At 51.0% G+C, this 19,893-nt stretch overlaps 1 protein-coding gene across 1 annotated transcript in view; it reads right to left on the reverse strand.

Moving 5' to 3' along the window:
* Positions 1 to 607: 607 nt before the first annotated feature.
* Positions 608 to 19,893, reverse strand: part of DISP3 (dispatched RND transporter family member 3) — a 192,045-nt gene continuing 172,759 nt past the window's right edge. Inside the window, exons 20-22 of the mRNA XM_078869669.1 lie at positions 19,554 to 19,667; positions 2,521 to 2,690; positions 608 to 1,057 (exon numbers count right to left, since the gene is read on the reverse strand). Coding sequence (XP_078725795.1) covers positions 608 to 1,057; positions 2,521 to 2,690; positions 19,554 to 19,667 — 734 coding nt within the window. The remainder of the gene's footprint in view (positions 1,058 to 2,520; positions 2,691 to 19,553; positions 19,668 to 19,893) is intronic.

The following is a 19,893-nucleotide window of genomic DNA, read 5'->3' on the forward strand; positions in this document are numbered from 1 at the left end:
GCCCGCCAACTTGCATTGAGAATTGTACCCGGAACGTAACACGCGTCTCAGATTGCAGTTTTGTGTTAGTCTAGGGGACAAACAACTAATATGTATACTTTTTTTTATCTCCATCAGCCGATAATAATAATGACTTCTGAAGCGCTGCAACATGGCAAGCCACTACAAGGACGTTCTGGGGCCTCTTTACAGACCAATGTTACTCAACAGCATTTGTTTAAGCGAAGCAAATTCTAGACCGGCTTCGGTCCTTCTAAGTCTCATCAGCAGGGTCGGGCAAATGCTGTTGCGTGTGTTTGCCAGAAGTTATTGGCAAGAGCACTCCACCTTCGCAACAGAATTCCCTGTTCACCACCAGAAGCATTTCCTCAAACCCAAAATAGGTATCCAAACCTGACTCCCACAAGCGACATGGATCCCACCGAACCAACTCCACACCAGTTGGCTTCACAGTCCGGATCCGAACCCGGCCCTGCATCTCCGTAGCCTCCTTACGGTGCCACCCGCCCACAGGCAGCACCTGAGCCTCGTGACCCAGCGAAGGACTCGGCGAGGCTTCCATCGGCAAATGGCATCTCCGTCGTCGTGGTGGTCGTCGTCCCGCGCGTCACGAGGCGAGGCGGCCCAACGAGGACGATGCCAAGGACGTTCCGTCGACGCGGCCCAGCAGCGCGGGGAATCGCGCCGCGAGCCTGCCGCGCAGCAGTGCGTACGGCAGCGCCAACGTCAGCGCGGCCGCGGCCAGCGTGACGAGGGCCGCGCGCGCCGCCGCGCGTGCCGAGCGGCGGAAGCGCGCGGGCCCCACGGCGGCCAGGGCGGCCGGGCACACGGCGAGCGACAGCGCCAGGGAGGCGAGCGACGCCACCGCCAGCAGGCGGCCGAAGCGGGCGAACGGCGCGACGAGGCACGGCACCAGGGGCAGGGCCGACGCGGCGGTGGTGAGGCCGGCGCAGAGGACGGCCGGGCCGGCGGAGCGAACGGCGCTCACGGCGCGCGCTGCCCGGACGGCCGCGTCGCTCGTGCCGCCGACGCCGACGCTGCCACCACCAGACTCTGCCTGTGGGAGGTGCACGGGGAGACACCGTGAGGTGGGAACTGTGGTTTTAGATTTGGGTGGTGATGATGTAATAATGGTAAAGGTACAGCCCTGAAGTTACTTGCTTGTGCCACTGCTGGTGCGAGTTTTTGGAAGAGGTGCGGGTATCGCCCTCCTTATTCCGTGACCGCAACTTTTCGGCGGTTTTTTGTCCGCACCTCGGCCGTGAATTTTACAGATACTGACTGCATCCAATCAGGCTTATTTATAAGTGACGAAGGTGGTGCCACGTGTTTGTTTTTGGGTCGGTAATTGTATTAACCCTCCACCGCTCGCCAAACACTGCCACGTTCAGACAGATATGAATTACACAATGCCAATGCATGGATCAAATGGTGACCAATCAAGCTCCTCATCACCATTGGCTTAGGTTAAGATGATTGATGCTGCTGGTGATGATAATGATAATAATTAACATTTTAAAGGTGCATGTTTTCCGTAGAACCCAATGTGCCGTGTATGGAAAGCAGGGTAAATGGCCTAAACTAGTCTGAGTCTAAAGGCCAGTTGAAAGAGGGGTGTTTTCAAGACGTGACTTTAATAGCTCAAACGACTCCGATCGTCTTATTAGCAAATGAAAAGCATTCCAAAGCTTGGCAGCTGCACTGGCAAATCAGAATCGGAATTTTTGTTTACGTTGGAGGAATCCGATGAGCTATAAAGTTATTTTTCACAGACGTCCAGTATGGACAAATGCCCGATCACCCCAGGATATGGGCCTTGACCTTGAGAGTCCTCAAAAGAAGGCGATTCGAATATATTCTTAGGTTTTTTTTCGGTAAAGTCACGTAAGTAAAAAATAAAAATTAATAAAAGTAAAATAAAAAATAAAATAAAAATCACGACGTTTCGGAGGCAACACAAGCTTCCGTCTTCAGGTGGAACCGTCACAGCACGATTGCTGTATCAAGTGAGAGAAATTCCAAGAAAACAGTCCTTGTATATATACTGGTTGAGGGTGGGAGGAGCCAAGGTAGGCCCTGAATAGTATTATTGTGAGGTTCGGTGCGGCTGAAGCACGCTGTTAGGAATGAGCCTTTGTTGTGTAAACTAGGTGCGGATGGTGCAAAGGTGCGTGTAAAAGGGACTGAGCCTTTTGTTATGTAGAAGTGATGCGGCTGAAATCGCTGCCAGGAAATGAGTCTTTGTTGTGTAGAATGGTTGACTGAGCCTTTGTTATGTAGAGGTGGTGCGGCTGAAATCACTGCCTGGAATGTTCCAAATATGTGTAGTTAAATATTTTTTGCATGGTTAATAACATCTTTCCGATTCGAATACCTCGTGGATCTCTATGAACACGGATCAATTCCTGTCAATATTGCAGGGCTAGCACGTCGAGTGCCTTTATAGGTCAGCAGCAGTGATGACGACTACTCCCGAAGCCAGCGGGTGCCTCCTGCTAGCGGGACGGGCTGCCCACTCACCCGAGCGAGGCGGGCGGGCTGAGCTCGAGGCGCCGCGACGAGGTAGCCTTCGACGATGTGCAGGGAGTAGTCGAGCGAGGAGCCGACGAGGATGGAGAGGGAGGTGGCCTCGACGGCGCCCAGCTCGTAGCCAAACGCGAGCATCGTCGCGACGACCACGCTCAGGACACCTGCGTCGTGAGCAGGCGGGCAAGTGTTGAAACGCTGACACGTGAACGAATACCTTCACCAATTGCGGGTTCATCTTCTTGGTTCTTTCGGTAAAGTCACGTAGAAGGGAAGAAATAAATAATAAAAATAAAACATAATAAAATAATTCTCACGACGTTTCGGCCACAACGCAAGCAGCCGTCCTCAGGTGAAGACCAGGTCTGTCGGGGAGACAGCGTCTGAATGAAACACCACCACGCTTGGAGCGTCTATTTAAGCTGGGTTGGAAGGGGGGAAGGGCGCCTTGACAAAATAATTTGCATATCAAGAGGAATTTAGCTTATTTATGGGAAATGCAGGTATGTGATTAGTACTACTTGTGAAATGCGTAGGAGGTGGGCGGGGGGGTTTTCAAAGTCATATTATGCCCGTGCATTATGCAGGAATCGCAGCATCAAAGGGAGGGGATAGGGGTAGCATTAATAAAGGGAAGGAATGTTAATAGTATGTAGCTGCAGTAACTAATTCAATTGCGGGTTTTCGTTTTTTTTTTACTTCAGTCAACGATGACTACGAGTGGACGAAGATGATCAAGCGTGACGATGGCTACGACTGCAAAAACCAAAGGCCTAAGCACGACTCCGACTGCGATGATTGGCACCTTGAAAGAGGGATGCGGGAGGGGAGGGGCGGCGATTTAAGAACCTTGACGCATTGTTTCAACTTCCGCGCTGGGAGATGGCACTGAACCGGCGACCTCTGGGTCGCGGGTTCCAGCCGCCGTGCCCTGTCCGTTTACGCCACGGCCAGTGAGCTCCCAGTTCACGTCGGAGGAGCGCCACCTTTTTACGATCTCGGAAGGCGGCATCAAATTTGCAATTGATAGGAGCCACACCAATCAGCTTCTCTTACTCAAGGCAATGCTGGCTTCACCGCACGTCGATCACGTGGTGTTAATTTATACATCACAGCCCCCGAGTTGGATCTCGTGAAAATGTGCGTGGAACAGGGGGCACAGCGACGAGTCCTCCGACCATCAATAACAAACAAAAATCTCAACACCTTTGTCAATAGCACCGTGGCCTTCAAAGGAAAAGAATAGAACAAATGTGACGTTTCGGGCAATGGCCTTGGATAGAGAGAGAGGCCAGAGAGACAGAGAGGATAATACGGGTTGGAGACTGCACTTTACAACCCGCTTTTAAAAATGTATACAATAACGAGATGACAGAAGAGATATACGGGAGCGATCGGGTGGGATAAGAGAGGAGAGAGACTGAAACAGATGCGAACGACGTGAAGTGAAATGAGAGAATCATTCGTCAGGACGTAAATTCCATCCACGTTCCCAACCCGCAGAACCCCCCCCCCCTTCCCCCCAGCATTTGTACAGCTCTTTGAAATTGCGATCGCATTTATAGAGGCGTGATAAAAACACAAACCAAAAAACACTCGAATCGCGTCGTCTAATAGCAGGCACGAAGCGTGGGGCCTGCCATTCACGCAGAGCTATTTCCAGGAATCACTAAACGGGAAAACTCGTCACCAGTTGTGTCCCTTCCCCCCCACCTCCTTCGCTCTCTGTATAGTACCGCATCTGTTCCCAGAGGCGTGCCCAAGGCGGCGGGGTTAAATAGGTGATTTGTGTTTTCCGCGGTAGAAACACGCCGGCGCTCACTGCTCCACGGCTCTGAAATGTCACCCCCCCCCCCCAACCAACAGGGGGTCGTGACGACGCGTGCCCCTGCGAAAGGTCACACGGGTGGGGGCGTGGAGGCGGGGGGCTACGTGCGCGTGAAATAAGCCTCATTAACCCGCCGCCAATGTGCAGCTGCAGGGCTCCGCGGGGAAGTTGCGCAATGAGTGCCCGACGGGAATGAAAAGGGGAGAGGCGCCGTGGGCGATGCTCGTCGAAGGGGGCGAGCCCTCTTGCCTGTTGAGCCTAAAAGGTGCGGGGCGCGCGCGGAGGTCCCTCTCTCTCTCAGCTTCGTATATGGGGTGGTGCCTTACCTGGCTAACGTGCGCCATGACCTCGCCAACTTCGCCTGCGCGCAGGCGAAGTTGGCGGTGTATAGAACGAGAAAAAAGATGCTGGAGGGTGACATTGACGGCTGCTCTGTGCTTCCAGTGTTCAGAGGCCTGCTTAAGGCGCGGCTCCGGCTGGAGCACGCCATGTACCACACACATGTTGGTGATGTGCACGTCTTCTTCGAACGCTGGGGAGTCGGAAAAGCCCCTCTCTGTACCAGCGTGGACGGCACCCTCGTGTTCACCTTCTGAAGTGCTCGCTCGTCACCGTGGCCACAGCACGTAGATTTGTAGCGTTTATTTCCATTTGTTTGCTGGTGACTGAGTATTTCATATTGAAATCGCCTCCAGTGCAATTGCTGCTGGCGGCAATAAAAGTTGTTTAAAAGTCAAAGTCTCTCTCTCCGACGTGACCCACAGGGTTGCCCGCCCCATCCCTACCCACCCCCAGCGGGCGTTGTCCGGCACGGCATCCGACGTTTCCACACCGAGAACGGAGGAGGAGGAGGAATCGTACATGAGGAGCGCAGTTGGGGCCGGGCGCAATCTTCCAGCCACGCTGGCCAAAGAGGGCTCTTAATGATTCTAGATTTGAAGCTTTCGTGACTGCAAGGATTCATACTCTTAGTTCTTTCGGTAAAGTCACGTAGGTAAAAAATGAAATACAAATTAATAAAAAATAAAAAATTAAAATAAAAAAAAATACCTCCGAAACATCATGTTTTTATTTATTTATACATTTTAATTTCATTTTTTGCCTACGTGACTTTACCGAAAGAACTAAGAGTAGGGCTCTTAATGGTTTGGGCCACCCAAGGCAAACCCCTGGTGATTTGATGAAGCCGTCAATATTTCAGGGCCACGATTCTATTAAAGAATCAATTACTTGTCGAGACGTTTTTACTACCTCGTCTGCACCGTCATATTTTCCTGTCTGGTTTGTACATTCTGATTTGGCCCATTAGCCTAAACGTTAAATTAGCATGCATCATTTGCATAGGGGTTTTTTTTTGCATGGATCGAAAATCACAAATTCTTACACGCGCAATTCTCCGCGAATATTGCGAGTTTGTGACCTCTTTGCATTTGAGATGAAACGATGCATTTACTGCATTGTTACGCCCCCACAGGATAAGTTGAACTCCCGTCACCAGTGGACACCCTCAATTGTGTGAGCTTTGTGTCTATTCAGAGACGACGATGAACAATGATACACAAGAGTTCAGCTCTGGTTTACAGGCACAAAGACAATGGCCTCCCTCCCCCAAGAGTCATACAGGCTTTACGGTGCAAGTGCTGTTCGCGAGCATCTATTACGATCACACAAGGCACCGCATGAGGAGGTGATGTGACCAGTGCCGCTCCCAGCAACCTTTGTCTCCCCAGTGCTGTTTACACACAGTACCAGGTACTCATTTCAAGCTGAGTTGACCTAGAGGAGGCCCATGGATGGTTCATATATTCGTCACTGACTTTGACCGTGAGAGGGAATCGAAGGAGGGTGGCCGGGTTCGTAGGGCGGTGTGCTAACCGAAACACCACCACTGCTTATCTAGATTTGAAGCTTTCGTGACTGCAGGAATCCGTACTCTTTGGTTCTTTCGGTAAAGTCACGTAGGTAGAAAATTAAAATAAATCACGACGTTGCGATAGCAACACAAGCAATCATCATCAGGTGGGAAAACCACAGCAAGAAAATGTTTTGCTGAAGTGGTAGAGAGAGTTGCTGTGGTAAGAGGTTATATAGGTAAAGAAAGGGGGGAGGGGCAAGGGGGGAGAGGGAGGAGGGGGGGGAGCGCTGCGTGGACGCTAGGAGAGGGAAGTGAGGCTGTGGGGGGGGGGGGCTGCAAGTGGGAGGCCGAGAGAGCTGGGGATGCGGGGGGGAAGTTAACTCGGAAAAATAGAGTGGTAGTAGTACCCGGCAGATATGATAGACGACAGCCACTATAAAGCAGTTCGGGTTTCACCTAGTTAATGACATCCTTACAATGATTGCTAAATTTGTATCCATCTTCTCGGTTGAAGTTATGTCTATGTGTATATTACTACTCCCCACATGCAGGTCAACAAACACGCCCCTCACACAAAGATCCCTGCAGAGCCTTCAGTGATGTTAGCCAGCAGCAACTTATGAAGGCCGGCACGGCATACAAGGGGGTGGGTGGCCAGCACCATGCCCGGCGGTGTGCTAACCACAACACCACTACTACTAATCTAGATTTTAAGCTTTCGTGACTGCAGGAATCCATACTCTTTGTCTCCCGAGTGCCAATGTTTATACACCGCACCAGGCACTGATTTGAGGCTCAATTTACCTAGGGGAGGCCCAGGACCGGTTTAGATAATCGTCACCGGTATCGGCCGTGAGCGGGAATCGAACCCAGGTAGCCAGGTTCGTAGCGCAGCGCGCGTGCACCGCTATACACCACCACTGCTCTCACACGCGCACACACTCACGCACTCAGTCATCACTTCACGTTACATCAGGTGTTAACATGGAGCGCCTTAAAACAAAACAAGTATTTCATCTGTCCGACAGCGATCTCGTGAGATGCATTAATGAGTGCGAAATATGGCCGAGAGCCACGATGTGTCGCGTCGCCCTCACAGTCTCTAGTGCAGATGTGTTTTCGTTGTTTTTTATTTTGTGTAATAATCGTGATTTATCCACCAAACGCGGCCAGGCCGGAACCGACAGCCGCGTCGCAACAAGATCGCAATCTCACGGAGCGTCCGCGTTTTCTTTCCCCACCGCCCCCCTCCCCGCGAGGTCAGCCAAATTTTCGGGCATCCAAACGAATGCGCACGCCTTCCGCGCTCAGTAAAAATTGCACCGCCAAGAATCGATGCGCTAACGCGATGGTGAACAAAAGCGGCGGACAAATACATTTAACAATCGGCGACGAATAAACGACGCCTGAGACCCACGTATCCACCCCGAGTGCTTTCACCGTCAACTCGAACACGAATCATTCCTCCTCCTCCTCTGGGGCCTTGGTCTTTTCAGGTACTGGGAGGGCATGAACGTTCCCTTCGGGGATATCTCATTGCAGTCTTTCTCTCTCTCTCCACTTCTCTCCGTCCGTCGCCGCGTCTATCAGCAGAGGGAGCTTCCATCCCACTCGGGCTTTTGATGTTTAACGTCTGGTCAGATCGTGGCCTTCCCTCTTTTCCAACACCTTCCAGTCAGCCACGGCTCCAGCTCTGCTCAGATGTGTGTGGGGGGGGGGCTGTTGTGTGTGTGTGTATGTAGGGGGGCACTGTCAAGAGTGATTCACCACGAAGGAGAGTGAAGCTGCGTGGTGCCAAAGGGACATTCGGTGGTGCGAGTCCCAGCCCAATTCCTGCTTCAGTGTTCCCTGCCGTCACCATCCACTGCGGTCGGTCACCCAGTCATCCTGGTCACGTGTCCGAAATATAAGCACCTGACCTGCACTTGACTCGACTTAATACGCCTTCATTCTCTGTCTGCGAATATTCCCTCCAAAATGAAACAGAACGGAAAATGTGATTCTGCGTTTGCCAGTGGTGCCCGAGTATAAATAACAAAAAAATCAATAAATTCATCCAATAACACCATTAAGGAATGTGCCCATATTCAAGCCAGAGAGATGGAGAAGGGCCATTGCCTGAAACGTCTTCTTTTATACATTTGTATTATATCTTTAGGGCCACGGTGTTATGGACACACGTGTCAAGTGTTTTACTCTTTCCAGAATTCGCGTGTTCGCTGCATTCTGCAGCGAGGTCGACAACGCTACGAGGATTTCACCGCGTAGTTCTCCGGAAAAAAACACCGTGTGTCCGTGCCGTCACGGCCCAAAGCCCAACAGCCCCCCCCCCCCACTTGCCTCCCCGTCTGCAGGAAGAACCCCGTGGTCGCTCGTGAAGCCGCCGAGACTGATGGCGCCTGGGCCAATCAAGGCCGAGGGCCTCGTTAAGCCAGGTCTGCCGTTTAGAAGGTTTCACACTTAACGGCGCGCCGCTCATTAGCCCGGCCGATTCACCCACTCGTTTCAAAAATTCCTGAAGGCTGCCGTGACGGCGCTGCTTGATGGCAGCTGATAGAAACGGAGAGACAAAAAAAAATCTTCAGTGGAAAATAATACAAAAAAACTCCCCCTTCTTCACAAATTCAGCGTGATAATGATGATTTGTTTTTGAAATTCATGCCGGCGGCGTCTCAGAGCGCTTTACAAACGATAAGCGAACTGCATCTCCCATCTCAACACATTTCAAACTGAACCCCCAGTGCTGGCAGCTGTCTCCGTGGACACAAATTGACTCAGCACCTGGCCTGCAAACGGGGGCAATGATCGCTGCCTGTCTAAACCACCCCGAGAGAGCAATTTGCACGAACATCTTTTTCCGAATTGGGCGAAGTTGGACCACGACACTGGCACACGGTGGCCTCCTCGTGTCGAACGTCGTCGCAAGGATCTCGAGTGCCCACCCTGAGGGGCCGTCCATAAATGACGTCAGGCGATTTTGGACAATTTTTGACCCCCCTCTCCCCGTCACACGGCGTCACAAAAAGTCAGCTCCCCCCCCAAATATGACGTCACAAAGCTCTGCCACCCCCCCCCCCCCCAAACAATATTTCCATTTTGAAAATAAAACATGCTTAAAATCGCTTTAAACTATTGTCATTGTAGTGCGTATTTAATGTGGCGCTGCACTCTGATGTTGTATGAGTGTTGTTATAACAATTAGTGTTGTTATAACAATTCTACATTTATTTAAAGTTGCGCATTTTGATGTGACGTCACATTTCTCAAACTCCCCGCCCCCTCGTCACACATCGTCACAAATGTCTGACCTCCACCCCATCCCCAGGTGCGTGACGTCATTTATGGACGGCCCCTGAAGCAAAAGGCGTGCAATTGTTCCGCGGCGGATGCGCACACCGCAGCATTAACCAGGGCGGCCGCCGGGCCCGAACCACGAACCCCGACGGCGAGCGTGCCGCCGCTGGGCAGCGATCCGCCCGCCCCGAGCGGTTGGCCATCGGAGGGTGCAGCAGCCCGAGTTCGCGCGCGGAGGCGAGGTTTGCGTTCCGAAATCGTAGGCTGCGAATGTAAAACAAAGGTTGTGCAGCCTCGTGACAAAACAAAAACGGTGCAGGAGCGAAGAAAACCACCCCGAGCGTTTAAACCCCCGTGTTTGCACGTGAAGATTGGCGATGCTTACAGGTGTGATCTTGGCCCGTTCCAATCAAGGGCACAAATTGAGGCGCATGGCACTATGGCGGGGAAGGGCACTGTTGAGGGGGAATTGGTACTTTCTGTTGTTATATATATGTAGTATTAATACCAATGACATAGCAGGGTTTTTTGGGGGGAGTTATAATATGTCCTGCGGTTGGACAACCCTCACGTCACGTTAGTGTGCACCAGGGAATGGCCATGTAAGAAGGCGAGACTGCACAGAACTACTGGAGCAACTTCAGGCCCATTCCTGCTGTCAGTTATAGCAAAAAGTTAATACCTACAAATATCGATAAAATATCCATGGTTATGTTCACAGGATTGGTATGTTGCGTACACAAGTTAATTATTTTGAATTTTATCAAATGTTTGCTTGACTGAACCAAAGTGTCTGAGAGTAGTAAAAACATATTGTACAAGAACTCTGCTCTGCGTGTCAATTTGTAAATAAATAAAAACCTTTTTATCCACCGGCCTGTTGGCTTTTCCAGACTACATTGTCAAGCGTCATCATTCTCTCACCCGAAGACGGTCGCTTGTTGTTGCGATCGAAACGTCGTGATCTATTGTTTTTTCTACCTACGTGACTTTACCGAAATAACCAAAGAGTACGTCATCATTTGTTTCAGCAAGCGTGCTTCTGGACTGGTTTTAAACGGTCTTGGGATCTCGTGAAGAGATTCAGGGTTGTTAAATACACGCTGCTGGATTGCAGAAATCTTCTCGGCGAGGCAACTTCCACGTAAACTTTGAGAGCCTGAGGGCTTGCCTCTTCATTACCATTTTAAAGGAGCTCGTTTCCACTCTGCAGCGAGTAAAAGAGATATTTGCCACGTGTGTGTGTGTGATCTCATATATTCAATGTAAACCTTTACACTTCAGAGTTAGGGTAGAGTGAGCGAGAAGCCGTTACGGTATTGCGAGAGAAAAATACGTGCAGCCATCGATGGCCGTGTTGAAGATCGTCATCTCCAAAAAAAATAAAAAAAATATATGCTCCTAGACTTCTCACCGACACACACATAAATGAGACGTCACCCCCGATGCACACACACTGCCTCCAAACTAGCCCTCAATCTAATCCCCCATCAATTTCATGAACTCCCTGCCCCTGCCCAGCTCTTCCCTCTCATCTCACTCTACTCCCCTCTGCTGTGCACGCTGTGCTCCAGCAAAGATCCCGTCAACCTTCGCTCAGCGGGATGTTGCTCAGTCTCCTCTCCGCTGTCGCCGCTGTCTGGAAATTCCTTCCCTCCACCGTCCACGCTGCCGACTCCCTGTCCATTTTTTCAAGTACGGACACAAGAACTTCCTTTTTTTGTTCGCCCTATCTCTCTCTCTCTGCCCGTGACGGATTGCCTCTCCGCCTGTAAAATAAACGTGCCCGTTATTTATCCGCAGCTTCGCGAGATGCGCTCGCATTCATCCACGACGTAAATACACGTTGCATTGCGTTCTACCTTGCGTGACCTCCAGCCACTAACCCAGATGTGAACCCTGAGGGGGTAGCACTTGGGTGGTGCCGAACTCGGCTCGCCAACAACGGCAGTCGTGAATCCTACTGAGCTACCCAGGCCACCTGGCACTCCTCCTCTCGCAGTGCCGTTCCCGCTACCCAAGGGATGCCTGGGTAGGTCGGGAGACGTGCTGGATTAGGTGTACGCCAAGGCCCGCGACGCACGATCAATATGCGCCGTTGTATCCGTCCCTTTAGAGTGCCCGCGTGGGTTGGACGCGGGACGGGTAACGTATTATAAATAATTAAAATGAATTTTAAGGCAGATGCGGCGGGAGAGGTGGAGAACTGAACGTGTTGGTCGTAAAAATGAAAAAAAAAATCAGAAAAGGTAGAAAACGGACAGGGGAATATGATTTAAGGAGAGAAACTGAAAACGCGTGTCAAACATAAAGGTCAGTCCAATAACCTGCGACTAATGGTCCATTCTGAACAAATCAAGGACAAACACGCCCTACACGGGGAGACTGAGGCAAAGCAGTGAAGAGACGGCGAGAGAGAGAGAGAGAGAGAAAGGGGAGATGAGATGAGGGGGAGAGTGGGCGGCCGGGCGGGTGGGAGAGATAGGGGCAAGAGATGGAGGGAATGGGACGGAGCAAACACAGCATGGGAGCGATGGCGGCAGAGAGAGAGAGAGAGAGAAAGGCAGAGGCAATGAAAAAAATGGAACAAGAGAGAGTGACAGGAGAGCAATGGAAGGGAGAGAATGAGAGGGAAATTAAAAAGACGACTGGCGGCAGAGAGTAAGCGAACGAGGGGAACGGGCGGGGGGGGGGAAGAAACGGCTTTAAACTATACATCAGATGAAGGGCGCTGTAAAATTTATCACGGTAATTATTCTGGTGGCGTACACCAGTCGCTAGGCAATTTCTGCCTCCCTCCCTCCAAAGCTCCCTCCTTCCATCCCTGCCTCTATCCATCCATCTACCCCCTCCATCCCTCCCTCCCTCATTCACCTCCACCACCTCCAGCGCCTTCCAAAATTTCAAAGCAATGAACACAACCTGCCAGGAACGTTAACAAAAAAAACACTAGGCCTGAACTGTCAGGCAAATAGGGAATTCATAGATTAAGTTTTTTTTTTATTCCACTTTGACCACATGACCATTGTGTTTCAAAAAGAGTGGCACGAGTGAAGGATGAGAAAGAGAGGACGTAATGAGAGTGGAATATGCCGAGAGAAAAAATATTAAATGAGCAGCTCTGCAATTTTGCGGCCACACTCCATAGCTGGCAGGGTGGCCCTCCACCAGTGCGAGCTCTAGACAGCGTCTGCAGAGGGCATTTGGCCTACTCTTCCATGCTGACCCAGACATCTTGGAAGACGTGGGAGCACCGACACTTTACCCCACGCAGCCTGCCGATCCGTTGTGCGTGGACTTCTGCGCCGAGCGGGAGACTCAATCAGGCAACTGGCAGCATCCTGTTGGAGACAGTCTCTAAAGCTCACCCGTTTTTATTCCCTTGAGGCATTCCGTTCATGCGTAATGCGCTGTAATTTCGAGCTGTCCATCAACATGTTGTTCATAATTAGCTCCGATGTGCAAGCAACGGGATGCAATGCTGATGTAAAACAAACATTACAACGAACTGGTAAACTAAACCCAAATGTAAACATTGCGTCTGACGCACTGCCGGGATGTTTGGCCATAGACTCAGCAAGGTCTGACTCTATTTAATAACAATTATTCATTTAGACGGCGTGATTGTAGATACTTGGTGGATTATTATGACAACACAAGATCGTGAGAAGTGGCGTCCGTTTTGGGAGGACCTTCATCCAGCAGCGAATTGACCACGGCTGACCATGATGATGATGGTAACCATGATGATGATGGTAACCATGATGATGATGTTAACTTACAGTCCTTTGTCTTTTCTAAAACCATTTCTGGACGAAGACCTCCTCATGCGACGAGGATCTCTCACAATGCCGTGTACAGCCGTGGGGGTTGTTTGACCATACTTCACCACTCTGGTCAGTGCGGGTTGGCACAGGGAAGGCCTCGGGAGCCTGTTCAGATCACTCGCCACTGATATTAGCCACAGATAGAAATCCAACTTGGGTCGCCAGGTTCACATTGCGGGGACGCTTAACCATTGCAGTTCAACCCCACGGCACATACACACACACACGAGTGTGTAATGCCACATAACGTAGACGTGTGTGCCTTAGAATTATATGCTGCAGTGGAGAACAAAATTAAATTCTTAAACAAGATCAGTGGCAACTGATATCTAAATATAAAGAGGTTTAACGATTCCTCGATGGTAACGATCATTCCAGCTAACGGAGCACTGCGGCCCAATGGAATGCGTGAGAGCGGATGTTTACCTGTTCGTGTGGCAGCCACCGCAATGGTATAAACACATTCCTGCGGAGGGAGCTGGTAGGAACGTTGGGTTTCTCGGTCAATGACCAGAGTCAACGGCGGCGTGGAGTATTCCGCAAATATGCCCGACTGTGAGGGCAAGCCGGCGTGAGTAGGTTAAACGTTGAGTTTTATAAGGGCACCACGAGGTGACCAGCCCCTCCCCACCCAGCCCCACCCCTCCCACCCCCCACCTAGCCCCACCCTCCCCACCCAGCCCCTCCCCACCATCCCCACCCAGCCCCTCCCCACCCTCCCTACCCAGCCCCTCCCCACCCTCCCCTCCCCACCCAACTCCACCCTCCCCACCCAGCCCCTTCCTCCCCACCCTCCCCTCCCCACCCAGCCCCTCTCTCCCCACCCAGCCCCTCGCTGCACGACGGACGGACGGACACAATAATCCCCTGTGGGCTGATGTAACCAGGAGGTTCCTACCAGTATAACGATTTCATCGTACTGGAATCAAACGGCGACCCCCCCCCACACCCCCCGAATCGCGACGATTCACCCTGACCCATGCGTGAACTGAGCCTCACCCTCGGGTTTGCTCAGGCTGAGATTCTTATTTCGTACGGGCATAGCTGACGTGACAATCGGTGCGCATGACGATGGCTTGCGCCCACGCGCGCTTCAATAGGCGCGCCCCAAACCGCATTTGTCCCAGCAGTGCGCGGCTAAAAACGTAACTCGTATTTTTACCCTTCATGGGCACGATTGGATTTCTTCGGATATGAAAATCATTTATTTAGCCTCTGTTATTTGGGTGAGAGACCTAACAAAAAAAAGCACAAAGCCAGTTTGATAAGTCAGAATCCAATTTAAAGTCTGCATCATTTGACAAAGGTTGTCCTTGTAACTCACATCAAGAGCTGTAACTTCCCACAATGATGAACGCACTGGGTCACTCAAATACAAAAGTTTACACTTCCAGCCAACAACGAAAATGAGAAAAGTGTTCCGCGCTGGCAAAATGAATAGCCTTCACAGAGACACAGCTTGGTCAATCTGAGCGATCAAGCTAATTTCACACCAAGGTATCGCCGTGCCGCGTGCGTCATCGCGGTCGGACCATTCCAGCCAACCCCCGAAAGCGTTTATCGCGGTTGTGACCACGCGTCGTCAACCGCGATCGAGGACCGACGTTTCGCTCCGCGTGCCGGGGGGAGGGAGGGGAAGGTCGCTTCTTTGGCGAGCCTCGCACGTGGAGTGTAAGCCGTCGGGGGTGCCGTGCGCAAAACAACGGAGCGGTGCAAACGTGAGAGGGCTTAGTCGTGACCTCGTGGACGACCGGGCCGAGACCGTCAACCCTCCGCAGTCAAGACCCCCCCCCCTTCACCCGGGTCTTGCTCCCAGATCTGAAAACGCGACAATTCGCTCTGACCTCCGAGCCACCCCAAAAACCTGATCAGCCGTCCTCTTTTAAAGCGCGCCCCCGCAGGTACATTTTGTTCAAAACGTTTTTTGGGAAGCATTTAAATTGGCGGCAGCGAGTTGCGATTGAATTGGCCGATTGCCCATCCCTTAAGTTGCCGTTGTGCTTTAAAGCAAGCGTCTCCGATTGGCACGGTTGGCTACGTACGGCGCGAACGCTGTTCAACATACTTTCATACATATGCGGACATTACGAGTAATGTTTACACGCGGGCTTTCACGGCCATTATTATGATTTATAATTAGGTTCTTTTGGGTTTTATCGTCGTGTGGGTATAATGTAACACGTTTTACCGTAACCCTCCACCACCCGACAGAGCCAACCAAGTCAAGCTGTCGTGTCGTGGTCAAATGTGGCAATTTATTTAATTTTTTAGCAAAACCGAAGGAATGTTGAAAAAAGCAAGCAAAATTTGAAAAGCTAAAAAAACTGCCACATGTGCCCACGACGTGACAACTTTAATTGATTGATTCTGTTGGGGGCGGTGCAGAGTTTTGATCAAAAATGTGCATCGCAACCTATGCCACGACCTAACCAAAAACAACTCAAGTGTGACTTTTTATGTTCTTGTCATTCACGACGGGGATTTGCACAGACTCACGGGCCGAGCTTCTCATCGGTGCAAATGCCGTGCTCAGACACGGCCATTGTGATCTCTATTTAAAGCTTTCGTGACGGCAGGGATTCATCTTCTTGGTTCTTTCGGTAAAGTCACGTAGAAGGGAAATAATAAAATAATAAAAATAAAACGTAATAAAATAATTCTCACGACGTTTCGGCCACAACGCAAGCAGCCGTCCTCAGGTGAAGAACAGGTCTGTCGGAAGGACAGCGTCTGAATGAGCACCACCAAGCTTGGCAGTGTATATTTAAGCTGGGTTGGAGGGGGAAGAGCGCCCTTCAACCCAGCTTAAATATACGCTGCCAAGCCTGAGGACGGCTGCTTGCGTTGTGGCCGAAACGTCGGGACGGCTGCTTGCGTTGTGGCCGAAACGTCGTGAGAATTATTTTATTTATTTTTATTTTTTTATTATTTCCCTTCTACGTGACTTTACCGAAAGAACCAACAAGATATTATGATCTCCTAGGCCATATCGCACAGACGTAACATTCTAATGACAAGCTGCCGGCTCTGAAATTTACTCGGAAAATCTGAAAGACGGTATACACTCTCCGCGAATCCAGGAAAGTTTGGCTAGGGTTATATTAAGTCGTTACAAAAGCATTAGCTTTGAAGTTGTTAAAAAGTTGTTTGAAGATATTAGATCCATCCTTGATATTGAAAACTCACCATTAAAATGCAGAACGTGATGTTGAATGTCTGCGCATATCTTAATAAAACATATTACCGGAAAAAATGAACATGTGCCTAAGGCACTTAATATCTTCCTCCGCCTGTTGTTATCAATCTGGGAAACGTCAATTTCTTTCAACAATTCCACTGCCGGTAACTTTATCCCAACAGACGCGCATTGCCCCTATCCGCAGGAATAAAGGGGTGTGTGTGTGTGCGTAGTAACTCAAACTTGAATGAGTACTTGGTGCAAGTGTGTAAACATCATCAGGACTTGGAAAACCAAGCAGCCGGGCGTGCGTGGTTCTTACTCTTAGTTCTTTCGGTAAAGTCACGTAGGTAAAAAAATAAATTAATAAAAAAAATCACGACGTTTCGGAGGCAACACAAGTCTCCGTCATCAGGTGGGACCGTCACAGCCAGATTTGCTGCATCAAGTGCGTGGTTCTGACCAGACCACACTCTCACGTGCCGTGTTAATAGGTGCTCTCTAACAGTAATTTCTTCGCCCAGATGGCTATATGGCGGTATGCAGGGAGCGGTGGTGTAGCCGTGAGCACACTGCGCTACGAGCCCGGCTAATGTTGGTGGCGTGCAATGTGTAAACCGGTCCTGGGCCATCGCTGTATGAATGCGTGTGTGTTGAACTTCTTTTGCGCCGTACGCAGCCGATCGTGCAATTCGTTGGGGTCAACTCAAACTTTAAGGGTTGCCCCTTGTCCGGGCGGGTGTGTAAACCACCAGCACTTTGGAAGACACAGGCAACCAGGAGGGATGGTGCTAATCCCTCCAGCTCCCTTGTTGCACCGTGTTGGCCTTCATCGGCGTTTGCAAACAGCAAACGTGCGGAGACAAATCTGTGAGGCTGAACTTGGCACGTCTATATTTGCAGGGGGGGGGGGGTTGGTGTGCGTACGTGCGATGCGGATCTGGATGATACACAATGCCAGAGTAGTCTCGAGTCGTGCATTTATTTGTTTTTCCTCCGATCTCCCTTCGCTCGCGAGCCCAGAATTTTCCGATCGTGAAATGAATTCTCAATTCATCACGATGCAATCGCCACGCCGCTCCTAACGGTGGCCAAGCGGCAAACAATTTGGGTTTCGATTTAAATCATAGTCTCCATCTCCGCCACCCCTCCCCCTCTCCCTGCCAAAGCTTATAGGATGAGCTCTTCCAGGTGGTGAGAGGGGCGGGGGCATATACAACTCAGGGGGTCCACGCCGCAGTCAATTCTAAATAATAAACGCTGCAAACTGTGGGTAACAATGCCCCCCCCACCTCCCCGCTGTTGCAGACATCAAGAAAAGCTTGCAAATTAAAAGAGGAGTGCCAGTGCACATCAAAACTCCTAAGAAAAATCGGCCACTGGTGGTCAAATATTATCAACAATTTTTTTTTTTTACTTGACTATGAGACATTCCGCTGGAATTGACACATTTCAGCGAATGGAGCCAGTGGCAGGAGGAGAGTCAGACGAAGGGACTGTGAAGGCCGTGAAGACCGGGGGAGGAGAGTGAGATGAAGGGATTGTGAAGGCCTTGTAGGGCGGCTGTCCCGTGAATCAATGTACGATCGTGTGTGAGGGAGGCGACCGTCACGCGCGGAGAGGTTTCCTCACCGCGTGAGTGGCAGAGCGAGAACTTCGCTCTATGCGGGGGATAGCGAACATTAAAAAAAAACGTTCCAGGAGGGAAAAGAAGCAAGGTGAGCGGTGGGCCCGCGTGCCGTCAACGAAGTTTGTGACGGTCTGCAAGAGAATTTCGGGTGTCGATAGTGGCAATGTTGGTGATGGTGGCGAAATGAGATGGTGCGATAAAAGGCCGTGCGTTGACACGGCTTCAAAACAACTGCTCTGCTATGTTACGGAGCATACAAAGATTCCCCGTATAGCCCTGACAAGACTTTTGGGGCAAGTGCTGTTAGCGAGCACCTATGAAGGCTGGCACGGTGGGTGGCCGGCACAACGCCCGGCCGCATTTGTCTCGCGAGTAGCGATGTTTTACACACCGCACCAGGTACTTTTTGGAGGCTGGGTCGACCTAGGGGAGGCCCAGGTTTGTATAATTGTCACCGGTGTTGGCCGTGAGCGGGAATCAAACACGTGTCGCCGGGTTCGTAGCTAACTGCGACGCTACCCGCTCCCCACAGAATGCGCACACACACACAAGTGTGTGTTTTCATAAGGAGTTGCACAGATGTGTGCAGTAATAACAACTGTTTATTTAATGCGTTTTCTCGGCAAAACTTTCACACAGTCCGAACTTTTTTGTTCATCTGGGTGCCGCTTGGGATACAGAACAATGATAAAATTTGGCTTCATAGCGAATCGAACGGCAATTGCCTCTCAAGAAGCGGTCCAAAACGGTGAGACGTGCATCGTAGGGGCGATGGGGGATGAAAGTATGTGGAATCACCCCACGTTTTTTTTTCTTTTAAGAGAAGAGACAGCTACGGGCCGAGAAGGGGAAGGCGTGGAGAGTCAGGACCTTGAACAGCGAGCAGGGAGTCAACAGGACGGACGGCTCAGGGAGTGGGGGTTGTCACATCACGGGAGGAGACGAGGCGAGGGAGTTGCTGTGTCACGGAGCGAAGCTCGGCTGAGAGCTCGGATAAAAGTCTTTGCTTGCTGGAGCGGCGAGTGTGCGGAGGGCGGAGGGGGGAGTGAGATGGAGTGTATCATGGTACAGAGTGTCCAGTCCACAGATAATGTTCAATACGATGCAATGTTCCCTTTATTCATGAAAGTGGTCATTATCGACTGTGGGATGAGACCAGAAATACAAAAACACACAGCTTTGTTAGCAACAGCAATACAACGATGTTAACGACTTCTTTTCTGTACTGCATTCAGTGGGCAACCCAATGTCCCTGAAGACAGGTTACGCACCGTATATCACAGATATAACCTTATGATCTCACTCACCCGACCGCCGAGTGGCTGGAGTGCAGGGCTCGCGCCACAAACCCGTCTCGAAAGACTTTGAGACGTTGAATAGTGACGAGCGGAAGCAACAGAGGCCCCCATACGTACCGAGGACCATCATGAGCACGATGAAGGTCAGGCAGAGGTGAGAGGTGAAGATGGCAACAGCAGCCACGCAGATGGCGAGAGAGAGAGCCAAGCTGCACAGCGCACTCTGCACACCTGCATTGCACACGAAGACAAAGATCCCCCGTGTAGCCTACGCAGGCTGTTGGGGCAAGTTTTGTAGGCGAGCCCCTACGACGGCCAACGGTGGCGTGGCCAGCACCACGACCGGCCGCCCCCGTCTCCCCAGCGGTGATGTTTTACACACCGCACCGGCTACTCATTTAAGGCCGAGGATCGCTTCGGACATTTGTCACTGATGTTGGCCACGAGTGGGAATCGA

The sequence above is a fragment of the Lampetra fluviatilis genome, chromosome 28, assembly GCF_964198595.1.
Source record: "Lampetra fluviatilis chromosome 28, kcLamFluv1.1, whole genome shotgun sequence".
In the NCBI taxonomy this organism is placed as follows: Eukaryota; Metazoa; Chordata; class Hyperoartia; order Petromyzontiformes; family Petromyzontidae; genus Lampetra; species Lampetra fluviatilis.